The sequence below is a fragment of the Labeo rohita genome, chromosome 19 (genome assembly GCF_022985175.1).
Source record: "Labeo rohita strain BAU-BD-2019 chromosome 19, IGBB_LRoh.1.0, whole genome shotgun sequence".
Classification (NCBI taxonomy): Eukaryota; Metazoa; Chordata; class Actinopteri; order Cypriniformes; family Cyprinidae; genus Labeo; species Labeo rohita.
This window is the reverse complement of record NC_066887.1, coordinates 24,656,829-24,675,151: the sequence shown is the minus strand read 5'-3', so window position 1 is coordinate 24,675,151 and position 18,323 is coordinate 24,656,829. Positions and strand designations below refer to the sequence as shown.

Here is an 18,323-nt window from a genome sequence, read left to right as displayed (position 1 = left end):
AAGTTTCCACATAGTCGACTGTTTATGTATGTGGGTTGAATACTTTGTGCCTCATTCGGTTCTTGTGTCCTTACAACGCAAGCGTTCGAATCAGTCGGAGCGTGACCATGACACATTTGATGGATGTGCGTGCACATATAATTCCACCTAAGGCTACTCAAAGGTTTACGTCATCCATTAATATTAACTTTACAGCTGTTAGACATTTTATTCTCATTCGTGAGCTTTTTTATAATGTTGCTTGCTCGCATTGTCAATAGCGCATCTGTAAATGATCTATTTAACTTATCTGTTTCTTAATTTCACATTTTAGCCCTGTGAACTCTGACAAACACTGTCCCATAAGCCTTTTAGTGCAATAAGCCAATTATTGACGGCTCTGTCGTAGACTTTCATTATACAATGCAAACCGTACCTTACGAGTGAATACTTTAATTTTAAAAACGTTTTGTTGTATGTGGCATTGTGTAAGAGAACTTGAATTGTAATAGATCATGTGTTTTACGACTGGAATGCTGGGTTGAGTTTACAGAGAAGATGGTTACTCTCATTGGTATGTTTTATGGAAAAGACTCAGTTTGCTGTCAAGAGATCTTGGACAAACCTTTCATGTAAAAAGTCAAATGAGACAAAGTGCCTGTTTTATAGGAAATATCCCTAAAACGCAATTCTATTGGGGTATGTTTTAAATATATATTTAAAGTAAGTGGCGTGTACATAGGTTGGACAGATATTTAGCTGTTGAAACTGTTGTTATTAAGGTCTTTTTGTTGTTAAGGGCAATTTGAATAGTTGAACTAATGTAGAACTGACTATACCAAGTCCTGGGTCATTTACTTTCAACTTTCCTTTAAACTTTTGGACTTTCTTTTGAACTTTCCAAACAATTGGACACTCTCTTTTGAGTTTTTAAATTGTCTTTTGAACTTTCAAACTTTATTTTGAATTTGAATTTTCAAACATTCTGTTGGTATTTTCAAACATTCTTTTGAAATTTCAGACATTCTTTTCAATGTTTGAACTTTCAACAGCTCTTTTTGAACTTTCTTTCTAAACATTTGGATGTTCTCTTTTGAGTTTTTCAAACTTTATTTTGAAACGTTGAATGTTAACATTTTCAGACATTCTGTTCAAATTTTCAAACATTCTTTTGAACTTTCAGACCCTTTCTTTTGAACTCTTTTCTTCAAACTCCTGCTTGTTCATAGCCCCTCTATATTCAACTGCATTCCACACAGACCAAACCGATGTGCCTCGGAAAACAGGGGTAGCAGAGAGTACTGACTAAAGGCATTTGGATTGTAGTAGGATAGGTGGAGGGTTATATTTGTTAACTCTGTGGCCTCTGGCACACTTTCACATCACCCTTAATGTGAATGGCACTGTGGTCTTTCTGCCCTATAGCCACAAATACGTGTTGACCAGTGTAGCTGCTATTTTACATAAACTACATCTGCTTTTATATGTGGAGAGAGAATGAGAAATGACTGACAAATACATTGCTGCACTTAAACAAAAAGCTGTACGGTCTCAGATTTGGCGAAACGCCCAAGGTGCTAAGAGGTGTGGTGCTGTAATTCGGGGATGTTAACTTACGCTAATCTGTCGCTAATGCTAATTCTAGCATTTTTAATGTAAGGAGTGATTCACCACGTGAAAAAATGTTGATCTTTAGAGTCTTGTTTGGATTTTTTTTTTTTTTTTTTCTCCAGTGTGTGAAAAAAGTTCAGTTAGCTCGCTAATTTGAGAATTCAGTTTGCGAATGACCAAACCCACATACGTGGTTATATTCAAACAGTTTGAATGAAATGTCAGTCCTAGCGAGTTAACTGGAGTTTAGCTCCATTGCGTTAATGGCTTCGGTGCTCTTTTTCATTTGTTTCGATGTGTTAAGAACTGTTACTTCTCTGCCGCTACCAGCATTTGAACTTACTTGAATAAGGGGAGTGATCAGTAGAACCTGCACCCATATGCATGTTTGGCTTTAGATGACAGCTTATACAGCCTTCTGAAGTTGCCACGGAATAAATCGTTAAAATAAAGTCCTGTAGGTGGGCATTGCACGGGGCGGGCTATTTGAGTCGGTGGGTGTGGCTTAAATGGCACCTCCCACTAAAACTGTGATGCGACACTCTCCACCCCTTGGCTTAAAGCTGGACTGCGGATACCTTAAAGCATTTTTAATTCAGAGAAGTATATTTGTATATTTTTAAATAACCAAACTGCATAATGCACATCAATTATTTTTGCTAACAAAGTCTATGAAAGATAAGCAAAAGATGGTAATAGTGATCTTAATCATTATAGTGACTAATATAAATTGGGCTAATATGCAATAGACTATTGACTAGTAGATTTGTCTCGTCTTGAAAGTTGTTTGTGAGTGTCTCTGCATTGTCCTACGGTATTTATATGAGCGAAATTATGTAGTTCACAAAGGGATGAACCTTCAGTCCTCTCACTTTATTACTTTTCTTGACTTAAACATGAAGGTACCGCCTGAAACATTTCCATTTAGTTGATAAAACAGAACGATTCACACGTAAGCACATTTAAAGATGCCTGAAGGCATCAAGTCCTCTTGAACTCGATATTTGAATTGTGTCTGAACTGTTTTCCTCAAGCCTAGAGTATTTGCTGCTTGAGGTTTTTTTTATTTTTTATTTTTTTTTGTCTCGGACTACGTTGAGGTGAAGATTCATCCTTTGGGCAGACGAGTTAGTGGAATGTGCCTTTTCTGATGGTGCTGTTCTCAGACAGATAAAATACAACCTTTTTAAGGGCCCGACAAGCCTATATTGAAGTTATATTGATATGATATACTGTATAATGTGTGTTCAAGAGTGTTAAAACTGTATGTGTGGGTGTGATTGTGCCTCTTTATTCGCCAAGAACACATTCAATCACAGAGCTTGCCAGTTACAGGGTCTCTGGACCAAAGTTTCTACAAGGGTTAAAGCTACTTTTTGTAAGGATTTGGCACTGCAAAACTAATAGATCAAGCACTGACCGGGCAGGCTATACCGTAAGAAGCCTGGAAACTCATCCCGAGTGATGTTTTCCCTTTATTTTAGTTTATATTTTTTGTCTTGAAACCATTTCTAACAACCAAGACAAATCTGTGTTTTCTATCTGTGATGAAATAGCAATAACGGAATTGGTAATGCCACTAGCATTTGGCCTAAATTCCAGTTTTAGACACGTTTTCATAAATGAACTTCATGGATTCAATTGTTACATTAATATGATGATTTAATGATCATAAAATGAGGATATCTATATCTGTGATTTTTAAATACAGCACATTATCTATCAGATTTATCATGCTATGCAAGGTTCTTCTAATCTTGAAGGAGCTTGATGGGATTCTTCAAAGTCAGCACTCTTTCCATTGTGATGCAACACGTGTTCAGCGCTCTGATATAATGGTTTAGTTAAAGTGTGATGAAATAATATTAATGAATTGATAACAGAACTGTCCAGTTTTAAAATATATATTTGTCTCCTTTGTTTTATCTCAACCCTTCTAATTGTGGTCTTTCATTGGGTCTTTTTATTTGGTTGTTCTATTTAATTGTCAATATTTTAATTAAAACTGTATGTATGCAAACTTCGATGGATATGTCTTTTGAACTGTTTGTCTTGGACAAAAATGATACATATGAATAAATATTGAATGTACGTGCGTTTTTGTTTACTGTGCAAGAAAGGAGTGTGTAGGTCAGTGTTATTAACTATTAAAAGTCTTTTTTGATTATTTGAAATTAAGGTGAAATAAAATATTACTGATTAAAAAATGGATATGGAAATAATAACTTAAAGCTAAATATAAAAAAAACCTATATACAAATATATATTTTATTCATTAAACAGCTGTTTCTTCAGTTAAAAACTGAAAATGTAAAAATAAAAGCTAACTGAAAATATCTCAAATTATATTAAAACAACACTGATGTAGCTTAAGTTCCTTTTTTTCCCAGATTAATATTCTCTTATAAATGTAATCATATATACGTAGACGACTGAAGCGAGAATGGCTAATACAGTAAAATTACATGCACAAAAATGTTGATAAATACTTTATTAATCCCACAAAGGAAAGTACAATGCCTCTAAAAATACATTATTTGAATAACACAACCCATATGTGTTTTCCATACACATATTTTGTAACAGTTTACACCTTAATTTACTCACATACAGACTAAAATACTAACATCACTGAATTCTATGAGGGAAAAACTCACTCCATATAAAGATTTACTTAATAACTTCCGCATTCATTTAGTTGCATATTGTAATGCATGGAAGAATGTTAAGTGTAGAGGTGACATCGCTGTGGTAAAGTGCCATTACAAAATGGTCAAATTTGGATCTTGTGAAAGACTACATGGCTTTGCTCTCTTATTCAGTATTATATGGAAGCTGTTTCCACCACGGAATTAAAACAATTTCTCTCACAATTTAGATTTTTTCCTCACAGTTCTAAGTTTGTATTGTGGGCAGTCACGCCATCATTTTCAAAAGTCTCAGTTTTGGTCTGTTTACACTTAAACGCAACCCCGGAGTTTTCAAACTAAAACGGGGTCTGCAGCGTTTTCAAAAGTCTCCGTTTTCGAGTGTTGAAAACACCGGAGTAGTGTAAATGGCAGGCATAACCGTAGCAAAAGTTATGCGTTTTAAAACGAAAATGCACTAGTGTAAACGAAGCCTGAGTTCTGAAGTACAAATTCTCAGGTAGTGATTAAAAGTAATCACAATTAACTTTTTAATTTATTTTTTACTCCATGGCAGCTTCCATAATATTACATAAGCATTATTGCACAAAACATATTCTCAACCTTTTCCCAACACCATTTTTTAAAGATCAAAACTGGAGGCTTATAATTAGTATCTATTAGCTTTGAGACCATCTATACTCTAGTTTATTCCTAAAAGTTGACCAAAACTAGGGGTCGACTGATATGTGTTTTTCAGGGCAGATGCCGATACTGTTCGTTACAGACCAAGTAGACCGATAACTGTTATTTTGAACAGAGTCTGGGGTAGGGCTGCCCCCTAATAGTTGGGTTGACGAGAAGAGGCATGGTCGACCAAAATTGTATTAGTCGCTTAGTCGCAGAAAAATAAAATACACAGGAAGTGTATTTTATTCAGACAGACAGATCATTAACGGCTGGTCTGTTTGGTAATATAGTACATCAGGTAACACTTCAAATACTCACCTATCATCCATCGACCTCAAATATGGCTTTTCATCTGAAAGATGTATGTAGTAGCAACTTTACATGGCTGATCAATCTAATGTTAAAGTAGAAAAATGTGCGCTATTTAAGTGTCTGTGGGGTGTGTGGAAGCTGAACAGTAGTGTGTTCACTGCGTGACAGATGGAGGCGCTGGTGCGGTCAGTTGATCTTAAAATACTCTGTCATTTTTGGTCATACAGAAAAAAGTAATGCATCTTTTGAATCTGTAAAGACTGCATTTATTTGTATGTATGTATGTACGGAACAACAACGAAACGTTGTGCTTTTGTAAAATAATGAAAGCAAACAGGATGAGCTTTCTGACGTCTCGGTCTCTGAACTTAAGCACAAAACTCAGTGTATACTTGCCTTACATACATCAGAAATATATCTACAGAGAGTGAAATTTCTATTTTTAAATGAACCAATTCAAATAGAAAACAAATATTCTTAGATTATGTAATCTGTATGAAACATGCACACAGGCGCATCACTACTTCCACCACGACTTCATCTCCTAAGCCGAAAACAAAGAAAGCACTAGTTTATCAATAAATTATTAAAAGGTTAATGCAGTCTATTTCCTGTTTTTCCGTAGAACATTCATAATTATTATATCTGCCAGTGTGCTATGGCAAGCTTACTTTTGTGTGCGCTTGAGCACTTATTAGGCTATGTATGCAGTTAAAGGCTCATTATTATGATTTTTATGGTTTATTAATAAATGTATAACTAATAGTTGACAATGCTTAAAATGAGCGACTACTAGTCGACCAGAAAAATCTTTCGTCAAGGGCAGCCCTAGTCTGAAGTAAAAATGAAAAAGAATGTCAAAATTACGAATAACAAGCGCTCTGACGAAACCTTTCTTTAAATGCTTTTAAATAATTTTATTGGCAAATCGGTTTTGAAAATGGCCAATACTGATAACCATTAAAAATGCTTAATATCAGCACCGATAATCAGTTGACCCCTAACTAAACCCCCTAACCTTTCAGCTGTTAAAGCTTACTAGAGATAGCAAGTAGCAACAATGTTCATCATGGCTGTGATGTAAACTGAAGCTGAAAATACATCAGCATATGTGGGAAACTCTTTTTGACCAACCATTTCACAAGGTGTTTACATTTTGAAAATCGTATAGAGAAAATCTGGACAAGGCAGGTGCATCACTTGGAAAACTTTGAAAGGATTCGCTTTTCTTTTTCTACTGCTGTACCCACTCAATAGTACATGAATATGTTGCCCTAAATGGATTCATCCATGGGAAAACACCCATGAAGGTTTGATCCATGCTATTTCATTAGCGTTTGGCGGTTTTAGTAGGATTTCCTTTAGCTATTCAGCAGTTCCACTTCGATTTTGTAGTTTTGGACTGAAATCTGTAAATAGTACAGGCACTTCCATGGCTGTGGATGTGCTTTGTGGCAATCCGCATTATTGTCCTTAAGTATCTATTCAAAGACTGGTCGCCTGTAGTCATAAAAACACATGGTGAGGAACAATACATCTGGATTGTTTGGGTAAACCAATGGACGTGTACTCACATGTCATCATAATCTGTTTGAGGCAGTTCCTCATGTTCCTCCGGAGTTAAAGAGACATCAGCCATCAGGAAGGAGTCTGTGGAGCAGGTGCTGATTCTCATGGGTGCAAGGCGCCGGAGTCTGTTGGGTGTCCAGGGCAGGCGCCGCTGGGCCCTCTGGGAAGGTGCGACAGCCTCAGTCTCCATTAGCCAGGGTAAGCTGCTGTGACTGTCCATATCTGGCAAGAACACTGGATTCTCTATGCCAGCTTCAATGAGATAGGGAAGAAACAATACAAGCACAAATCCTCAGCTTCTTATGCAAATGTGCTACTTATGTAAACTATATTGTAGGCCTATAGATTTATTGTTCTTTATGTACAAAACAACATCTGATCAAACCTTTTTCTTACCTCCAACTGTATATGTGTCTCTCATGAAAGTACTATTGATAATCCCAGTCTCGCTCCCCACAGCACTGTCAACTAAAAACAAAATCATGCTTTGTGAATGACTGATAATTAGAGAAAAAAATGTCTGATTAATAAATAGTGGAAAAATGGCATTTATATATATATATATATATATGTATATACAGTAGTCAACATTTGAAGTGGACCAAAAAAAAGTTCATCAAAGTTGTCCTAAGACAAGAACGGGTATTCATTTTGGTTTTAGGACAATTTTAATGAAAGGTTTTGATCTACTTCAAATGTTGACTACTGTATATATATATATATATATATATATTTGTGTATGTCATTTTTAAAATTTATGAAATAAAAAATATGCATTTATCTGTCTATGATAAAATCTATGTATCTACAGGTGTACTAGATAAAATCTATGTATCTACAGGTGTACTTATTTTTACACTATTATTAAAGTAATTAGAGTATTTATTTATTATTTATTTATGTATTTAAATACTTTTATATCAATGTAGTTTTTTATTAATTACATTGTAGTTTATTTCATTATATTTCAGTGCATATTATTAAAAAATATAATATAATATATATTAAATTTTCCTGTTTTAATTTAAACACTTTCATGTCATTTTTACATTTTGTTTTAAAAATGTAATGCATATATTAATATTTAAAAATATGCATTCATTTATTCAGATTTATGTATATAATAATTTGTACATTTTATGTTATATTTATATATAGATAGATAGATAGATATAGATACAGATACAGATCTATCTATCTATCTATCTATCTATCTATCTATCTATCTATCTATCTATCTATCTATCTATCATCTATCATCTATCTATCGATCATTTATATATTCTTATATTCAGGTGTATTTATTTTTACACTATTATTAAATAAATTATAATATTTATTTATGTATTTATTTAAATACTTTTGTCTTAATTTAATTTTTTATTTCATTATAGTGCATACACTTAAAAATATAATATATATATATATATATATATATATATATATTTCCTTATTTAAACAGTTTAATGTAATTTTTAAATTTTGTTTTAAAAAATGTAATGCATATATTAATATTTTAAAATATGCATTTATTTATTCAGATTTACGTATATAATATTTATATTTTATGTTATGGTTTTTATATATATATATACAAATGTATATATATATATATATATATATTTTTAAAAAATTATATAATATTTTTTATTGTCTGTCTGTCTATCTATATATCTATCATTTATATATTTTTATATACAGGTGTATTTATTTATTACACTGCTATTAAATTATTTATTTGTTTGTTAATATTTATTTCAAATTGATTACATATTTTTATCTAGCCGCCCAGTGTCATAAATACTAATAAGTAATGCTAATAAAAAGTATTGTTACCTTCATCTCCATACAGATGGCCTTTGCCGTCTGGGTGTCCATTAGCCATCTGAAAATATGTATAAATTCAGAGATGCAGTACTCCAATTGAGTGATCCGGGTCAAGGAGACATCATATAGGTCTAATACCTTGTGAGTTAGCTCCTTCTTGTGGTGCTTTGTGATCTTCTTGGCCTGGTTGACACCCATTTTAGCTGATTTGAAGGACTCGAGGCGGCTCCTCATGGTCCTCTGGAAGATCTCCTGCACCTCATCCTCACTCTGGTTGATGCTGAAGTGATTGCGACTGTACTTGTGACGGTGCTGCTCAGAAAGAGAGAAAATGATGAGCCAAATGAGATGCAAACTATATGCATTTCTGTGCGAGAAGAGCAATTCATACATGCTTTCTGCTCCTGTACAGGTGCTGCTGTAAAAGATGATGGGCGTTTGTGTCATCCACCGCATTCTTCCTGTCTTGCCCATGGATGTTCAGGGATACAGAGGGAATAGTGTCTTTTCTATTTGACAAGAGACAAAACCTTTTTTTTTATTATTGCCATGTCTCACCATCTAGACATGCAGAGTTTTGTCCAGACAGTGATTATCCCTCTTCATTCATTACTCATAACTGTTTCATGATCATTTATGTTTAACTGTGTATTAAACATAGTAAGTTCACTTACACAATGGAGGTAACTGAGAAATTTTCGATTCCAAGCTCATAATTTGAAAATTCTGAACCAAATTGTTTTTTGAAGTCTACATTGGCTGCTTCATCACTACGAATAAAGGCCAGAGAACCTTGGCGTTCACCCTGCAAGAAGAAAGAAAGAGGTTACATACATTTCTGATGATATTTGCTGACAGTACACAAGCAAACACTACTGTGATTGTGTGTGAAACTATTGCAGATTTTGTTGTGACAAAAAACACATGCAGTTTGAGATAACCAAACAAATGACAATATTATGTAATACATAAAACCAATTGATGCTCTTACCTCACTGACGTATTTGACAGCGTCCTCCAGATTGAGTTTGTGGAAGATACTAAAGAGGTAGTCTCTGTTCTTTCTGGCCTTAGGTTTCATCAATAACCAGCTGATATAATTTTCCTCAAACCTGTTCCAACTGAAAGAGAGATCAAAGATGAGATTTGTGTTAACTACGTATTTATATTATTTTTATTAATATTTAAATATATCCACAGAACTGAAGGAAATGTACCCTCTGGTCCACCAGTTATCTCCTATACGTCCACAAATGTCCTCAACTGCTGCTAAAATGTGGTCAAATGCCTATAAAAATACCATATATATAAAATAATAAAACCTTTTCTATAACCATTAAGAAACATAATTGGATGAGATAAATAAAACCTGTATTTATATATTTTAAAAATGTATGTACATATTTTTAATATATAAATTATATGTAAACATACACACACTCACACACACACATATACAGTGCTGCTTGAACGTTTATGAACCCTTTATAATTTTCTACATTTTTGCATAAATATAACACAAAACATCACCAGATTTTTACACAAGTTCTGAAAGTTGGCAAAGAGAACCCAGTCAAACAAATGAGACAAAAAATATACTTTGTCATTTATTTACTGAGAAACATGATCCAGTGTTAAATATTTGCGAGTTGCAAAAGTATGTGAATCTTTGCTTTCGGTAACTGGTGTGACCCCTTTTTGAAGCAATAACCACAGGTAACGTATTCTGTAACCACTGACAGTGTTGGGGGGTAATGCATTACAAGTAACACAAGTTCACGTAACTAGTAAAGTAACGCATTTTGGATTTCTAAGAAAATATCTGAGTTACTTTTTCAAATAAGTAACGGCAGTTACTTTTGCCCCATTTATTGATTGACAAGTCTCCTGTCAGGAAATTGGGAGTAAACATGATGTTACTGTATTCTAGACTAAATGTGAACATGCATTAATTCATCTCACTCACAAAAAACAGATTCAGTATTCCTCAAAATGAATAAAAACTGTGAAACGCAAACTCAGAATATGATGCAACCCTGCAATCATTTAATATGTTAAATAAAACAAATATCCTTATGTATTTAATCCCATTTTATTAACCAGTGTCTAACTGACCTTCGATGATGCAATTCAGCCATACTAATAAGCAAAAATTACTTTAGATAAACTAACATTTGTGCTTCATTTTTTTTTATAGCTGAATAGTGATCTCCTGCATAAATGTACTTTTCTTTCACCCTGAGGTGTAAAGGGGCTTTTACATTAGAATTGTTTTATATTAAAAACAAAGAAGCAAGCCCTGCCCAGATTTAAAACACTGACCACTGATCAGTCCTGCACAACAGCTTGTAGGAATTTTAGCCCATTCTTCAGTACAGAAACACTTGAACCCTGTGATATTGGTGGGTTTCCTTCTATGAACTGCTTGGTTCAGGTTCTTCCACAACATTTCAATTGGATTAAGGTCTTTGACTCAGGTATTCCAAATCATTAACCTTATTCTTCTTTAACCATTTTTTGGTAGAATGACTTGTGGCTTGCATGACCCACTTTCTTCTAAGATTCAGTTCTCAGACTGATGTCCTGACATTTTCCATTAGAATTTGCTGGTATAATTCAGAATTCATTGTTCTATCAATGATTACGAGCCATTCTGGCCAAGATGCAGCAAAGCAGGCCCAAACCATGATACCAGCACCATATGTTTCAAAGCTGGAATAAGGTTCTTATGCTGGAATGAAGTGTTTTTCTTTTTCTCAACATAACATTTCTCATTTAAACCCAAAAAGGTTTATTTTGCTCCACATAAAGATCTGCATGATCTTTAGCAAACTGCAGACCGACAGCAGTGTTTTTTTTTGTTGTTGTTGTTGTTTGTTTTTTGTTTTTTGTGGCTTTCTCCTTGTAACTCTGCCATTCATACCATGGTTGTTCAGTGCTCTCCTGTTGATGGACTCATGAACATTAATATTAACCAATGTGAGAAAGGCCTTTAGGTGCTTAAAAGTTACCCTGAGGTCCTTTGCAAACTTGCAGACTATTACAAGTCTTGCTTTGGCGTGATCTTTGTTGGTCAACCACTCCTAGGGAGGGTAACAGTGGTCTTGAATTTCCTCCATTTTCTAAACAATCTATCTGACTGTGGAGTCCAAACTATTTAGAGATGGTTTGTAATTTTTTCTAGCCAACTCTATTTCTAAGGTTTTCAGAGATCTACTTTGTTCATACCATGATTCACTTCCACAAACGTGATTAGACTTCTTTTTGATAGATTCCTGTTTTTCCTGATAGTCATCCTATTGATTGATAACACATCTGAACAAATGGACTCTAATTTCACCTTAAAATTAACTGCTAATCCTAGAGATTCACATACTTTTGCACCTTAAAAAATGTTTAACACTGGACCATTTTTTCTCAGTAAATAAATGACAAACTATATATTTTCATCTCATTTGTTTGATTGGCTTCTCTTTGTCAACTTTCAGACTTTTTGGTCATATTTATCCAGAAATTTTTCTAAATGATTCACAAACTTTTAGGCAGCACTGAATACATAGTATGCAGTACTGTCAAATAGTTACCCTATTGTTTAGTTTCTCAATAAGTTTCAAGTCCGAATGAGCTGCTCTTTTGACCTTGAGCCACTGAACCAATGGCTTCATTGTGACTCCCTAAAAAGAAACCACATAGACAATATCACTACAGGTTAGGTAGGACGTACAAAATAATCCAATCATTTATTAGAGTCTTATGATTATGATAAGAGTGACGGATAGGGTTTTAACCTGAAGAATGACAGTGAAATACACCACAATGAGTGTGGTACTAATCATCAGATTCTTCTCTGGGATACTATCTTCGTCTAGCATGGCTGCTAGTCCATACGCCACTGCCCCCCGCAGGCCACCGTAGCTCATTACAACCTGGTCAATGACCTCGATAGGAACCAATCTGAACTTGTTTAACATCCAGGTAAGCAAGAAAACACCTGCAAATATAAACCAAACATTCCCGGACATATCAAAAAGAGACAGTCTATGCCTTTTCTATTTTTGGAAAGGTGTTTTTTTTATAGTAGGAATGTCTGGAAGATGTTTTATCATTCTTTGTTCCATCTCAAGCATAATTATTTAAAATATTATTTGCGAACAACATGATCTTTCTATAAAAAAACACGTACTGTTCTTTCTGTCTGTATTTTGTGATGGGAGGATTAGTTGATCTTGACAAATCATGTCAAGCACGACCAACAGATGTTAAAACAAGCATAGATATCGTAAACTTTTGATTTTGGCTTCTCTTTAAACTCAAATGATTATGAATATTTGGATCGAGTTTGAATATGAATATTTTATGGTAAGATTTAGTTGATTTCGGATGAATAGTGTAGCACCGCCCTATTGCCTATTATACTTTGCAGCTGGGTCATAACAAACTGATTTTGAACTGGAAAGCTTTAACATTCTTTTTTTAAAAAAAGCGTAAAACGGATATGGGTAAGTGTTTATAGTGAAATGTACCGTGAGAATTTGCTGTTATATTGCTTGTGTGAATGCTTGTTACCACTGTAGGACTTTGTTTGCATTACAAATGTGGAAGTGCCTGTTTACAGCCATGATGATTTAGTTCAGGTCTGATTTATCTGTATATATCTGCAATTTTGGGCTGTACTAATCGGTCGGACCAGGAAAAATCATTTGGAGTACTATAGACTGCCAAAAGTTATAACAAATCAAGGAGAAAAGTGCAAAAAAACTGTCAGAGGAACAAAAGGCGTTTGTGGTTGGCAAAACTGAACCAGGATTTCCAGGGCAAGAATCTTGACAACATTCATTTGTTATTATGATTTCCGGTCAGGTAGGTGAAATATTAGGCTAATATCTTAATTAATACTGCTTGTATTTGTCTTTACCACTTATTAACTTTAGTTTTTCAAAATATTGCACCCTTTCCTGCTTACTAAGTCCTTCTCTATATGATTTAGCAGCTTCCACACATTTTTTTTCTGTGGTTTAAACAGCATAAATTAGCAGAACAACATATTAAGTAGTACATTAACCATGCAATCCATGCTGTTGTTTACATCCAAGTATATGGCCGAGCATCCGGGAAACTGAACAAATCGTGACATAAGTGCAAACCCTCTATATTCAGACTTTTGACTTCTTGTGGGCAGAAATGGTGTTTACTAGAGTAGGTTATCAGTTTAAATTAAAGGAAAAAAAAAAAAGTTTTTATATTATAGCACAACTGCACTCACCTATGACCCTGTATATAAAGATGAAAATGAGGGTGAGGAGGATGAAACCTGTATTCCAGACCCAGATCTCTGTATCAATGGCTGTAACACCCAAGAATACGAAGATCATGGTTTCTGAGCCATTCGCAAGCACCTTCATGGCATGACGAACCGTTGTAACCGATTTCTCATCCATGTTGGCGTTCACGTATTTCTGACAGCAGACACCGCAGAAGGTGATTCTGTGACACAGAAAGCCATTCTTCTCCATGAGTTGAATGAATTGCTTGTGCATTGAGCCTAAATTCCTGCAGTACTGTTGTACGCTATACATTCAATGTTGTACATTCTCTATACATGTTGCATTGATCAAGAGACTCTTACGAAAGTATTGCAGAGAGGGAGAGCATCTCTGCTGTCAGGTATGCCAGGTAGCCCACCACAAAGACAAAGCCGGCTTCGATGATCTGAATGTGTTTGGTGAACCTGGTCAGCAGGGACAACAGGAAGGCAAACACAACACCAAGAAACGAACCTCCAAATGCCACCACAACAAATGTAACTGTAAGAAGTTGGAAGTGAAATAAATGAATCTGTTAAGTTTAAAGTTAAATATATGTGTTTTGTGATGCTCATTATTATGTATGAGGGGTAAGGTGAATATTCATACATATGCCCTTTAAAATCTCTGCGGCGTCAATCATTGGGCCTCCAAGAGTAACAAAAGCATCAAACACATTATAAAGCACCTACAAAAGAGGAACAAAAGATCATTATAAGCGGATAGATCAGTGGCACAGTGGCATTTATAGAATTTGAGTAAATTGAAACTCACCACTGTGACGCCATCATTGAGCAATGACTCTCCAAACACTAGGATAAAGAGCACCTCATTCACATGTACTTCTTCGAACACTGCAATCACAGCCACCGGATCCACCGCAGCGATTAAACTGCCAAACAATAGAAACTGCAGAAGACTGATGTCCAAGTTACCTGATGATTACAAAAATTGTCAAATTAATTCAGTATCTTCTGCATTCTTAAAACGTAAGGGTTATATTATAAATAAATTTACCCATCGCTCCGGCCTCATAACAGCCCCAAAGAGAGAGGCCCACGGTAGCTGCATTCCAGCATGTTCCGAAGATGGCATAAATGAGAATGGCACCCAGGTTGCTGAAAAATAGCTTGTTGGGCATAAAGTAACTTGCATCCAAGATGATCTGGGGCAACAAGTAGAAAAAGAAAGTGGGTGGAAGCAGTTTGAAAGTCTGCGCTTTATCTGCTCCCCAGACGATTCCTCCCAAAATAAAGCCCAGGATGATGAGCAGTCCACTCTCTGGGAGCACACTGGTGACACGATGGCTTAGTTTAATCACTGGATAGGGAAAGAATGGATGGTAACTTTTGTAGCAATATGCACTTTTGATTATGCAAAATGCAGGTTATAAGCATTTTGGGTTTGTTCTCACAATATTCTTAGCACCGTATTACATACCCTCAAGGACCCTTGCAAAAATAAAAAAATTACAGACTTTAATGGAGAAGTTCACTTCCAGAACAAAAATTTACAGATAATTTACTCACCCCCTTGTCATTCAAGATGTAATTCAGGAATTATCTCCATATAATGGACTTCAATGGTGCCCCCAAGTTTGAACTTCCACAATGCAGTTTAAATGAGTCTTCAAATGGCTGTAAATGATCCCAGCCTAGGAACAAGGGTCCTATCTAGCAAACGATCGGTCATTTTTAAAAGAAATTGCCAATTTATATACTTTTATATATATATATATATATATATATATATATTTTTTTAACCTCAAATGCTTTGCATGATTACACAGACTATGTATGCACGTCGCAGAGACGAGACAAGACAAGCATTTTAAGTTCAAAAGTATTTAAATTGTCAGTTTGTTTCTAAAATGACTGATCGTTTTGCTAGGTAAGACCCTTCTTCCTCGGCTGGGATCATTTATAGCCCTTTGAAGCTGCATTTAAACTGCATTTTGGAAGTTCAAACTTGGGGGCACCACTGAAGTCCACTATATGGAGAAAATTCCTGAAATGTTTTCCTCAAGAACCATTTTTTCTTATTGACTGAAGAAAGAAAGACATGAACATCTTGGATGACAAGGGGGTGAGTAAATTATCTGTAAATATTTGTTCTGGAAGTGCATTTCTCCTTTAATGTGTTCACGAGAAACCATTAAACCTAGCATATAGGACAATGCTCACTACTGAGCATATCGAGTTACCTATACCTATACCTAGCTGCCATCAACCCATTTCGCGGTGTGGTTTCTTGGCCTCCACAAAGTATGCGTTAAAGAGACCTAAGGCCTTGAAATATTGCATACTGCACTAATGAAAGCCACATTTTAAACACTATTTTTCAGTACCAGTATTTTTTATAGACCCTTGAATTTAGCCAATTTTATTGGACATTATGCCTTGATATTAGAGGAAATACAATAAGAAAAGCCAAATTTTGAGGAAGCAGATCTCTGTTATTTCATGTGCATCCATGCTCTTGTTTTATTCATAGTGATGAACAAAGGAAATTAGAAATTCTAATGCATAAGCATGCAAAAAATTCATGCTGTATTCATGCTAATGTGCATGTGTACAGGAAACAAAAAAGTTTTTTGTGTGCATGTAAAAGTCTGTATTTTTTATTTTTATTTTTTATTTTAGATACTCTGTATGTTGTCACTTACTAATACTAACCATGTTATTCGCAGGCCTTGTGCTGCATTATTAACCCTTTACATGAATAGAAATGGTTAAAACATTATTTTATCCTATTCTATGAACTTCGCAGGACTGCTATTGTCCTCAATTTGCAGTTGTCAAGTTACACACTATTGTTTCTAAACTTCCTGGTACCCGGTAATCATCAAGAGATCATCTTCCTTCTTAGAACTGAACTGAGCTGATATTCAGCCTTATTAAAAAGTGACATCAGCTTTAGATCAAGCTTTTAAATTCATTCATGAGAAATGTATTATATTGTACACATGCTTGATATGTTAGACAACAAACTTAATTTCTTATTTGTTAATTGTCAATCATTTTTTACTTCAAAGTTTAAGATACATACCTGATAGCTTTGCCAATCCAGCTACAAATACCCAAAGTACCACCAGATATGGGGTCTCAACATGATGCCATTTAAACGTGACAATTGGGAGTCCAGTAATATTCTCGTGCAAGTGATGATGAGGATTCTGAATCACGCCTTCATCTCCATTTAGTCCTTTGATTAAAGGGTTAAAAAAACACACCAGGAAAACTGCCCTTAACAGGCAGAGATGAACAGAGCTTGCCATTGCAACAGATGAGTGGTAAGGATGCACTTACAGTATCATTCTCATCTCCAGACTGTGTGTACTATAGCCGTCCTTCACAGAATCTCACAATAGTTGATTAGAGCTTCCCAGTGTGCTTGTTCTGCTTGCTTGTCCTGAAGTCCTTGGTGAGACAAAGTATTGCAGTTTCCCCTTTTAGTTAGTTCTCCTTTAAGTTCATTCCTCTCTAACTGACTTGGCTGTCTTTCCTTCAGCTGACTCTCTGTGTTTGTGGTCCAGGTGAGAGCAGTGGTTCAATCAGGGTAGTGTAAGAGTGTAATAAGAGCAGTGCTGAAACTTCAAGTCAGCCTTTAATTTGTTACACAGAAAGGGGGCTGAGCTCTACGTCACTGGACTGTTGTTACTTTGTCACATTTGTGATGATTACTCTGATTCCGTTGAAAAGTTTCCCTTGCACTTCACACTGGTTAGTGTTCAGCCAACTTTAACAGGCTGTACTGCTGCATTGTTACTTTGAAGACATTTCGGACAAATTGTGGTACAGATACATTGTGCAGACACCAGAGGTTTATTGTGTATTGCATTGTGAGACTTTTTACTAAAATACATGTAGAACAGCGTTAGTAGGGGGAAGCTGTCTTCATTCAGACAAATATAAGAGAGTGTTCACTCCAAAATCTCTCATTGTTTGTTCACCCTCATGTCATTCTAAACCTGACTTACTTTCTCAATTCCTGGTCACCATCCCCTTATTATGTATGGAAAGGAGCAGCTTGGACATTTTGCTAAACATCTCCAGAAGAAAGGCAGTCAGATGGGTTTGGATCAACATGAGGGCAAGTATGTTGTTTTTCAATATTTAAATCAATTTTTACAAAGATGTTTAACCTTCCTGCTTTGTGAAATCATATTGCTGAGTTCCGATGGCTTTAGTATAAATGAGTTAAAAAAGTTTCCACACATTTGAGTTAAACTGTTACTTGGCCCTGTCTGAGTGTGACGTAAAAAAAGGAAGTGATCTGTACGGCCTGTACCTATGTGCGTGTGCCGGCTATAATCATAGGTCCTGAGATGAGCAGCTGTACTGCCTACTGACCTGAGAAATAAGTGGAAAGGCTAAAGGCAAAACTACACAACTTCCACTTGAGA

The 18,323-nt window shown here is 35.2% G+C and overlaps 1 protein-coding gene across 1 annotated transcript; it reads right to left on the bottom strand.

Annotated features, from left to right (window-relative positions):
* Positions 1-4,072: 4,072 nt before the first annotated feature.
* Positions 4,073-17,511, bottom strand: slc9a3.1 (solute carrier family 9 member A3, tandem duplicate 1). The gene is made up of 17 exons (XM_051136549.1): positions 16,967-17,511; positions 14,936-15,238; positions 14,693-14,853; positions 14,528-14,606; positions 14,242-14,419; positions 13,879-14,099; positions 12,404-12,606; positions 12,200-12,289; positions 9,833-9,903; positions 9,607-9,736; positions 9,290-9,420; positions 9,007-9,124; positions 8,754-8,927; positions 8,625-8,673; positions 7,185-7,256; positions 6,794-7,040; positions 4,073-6,719 (listed from the first exon to the last, which is right to left on the bottom strand). Exons 1-17 carry the CDS (start codon positions 17,193-17,195, stop codon positions 6,701-6,703), a joined length of 2,475 nt encoding a protein of 824 aa, XP_050992506.1. The 5' UTR covers positions 17,196-17,511; the 3' UTR covers positions 4,073-6,700.
* Between the last annotated feature and the right edge of the window lie 812 nt (positions 17,512-18,323).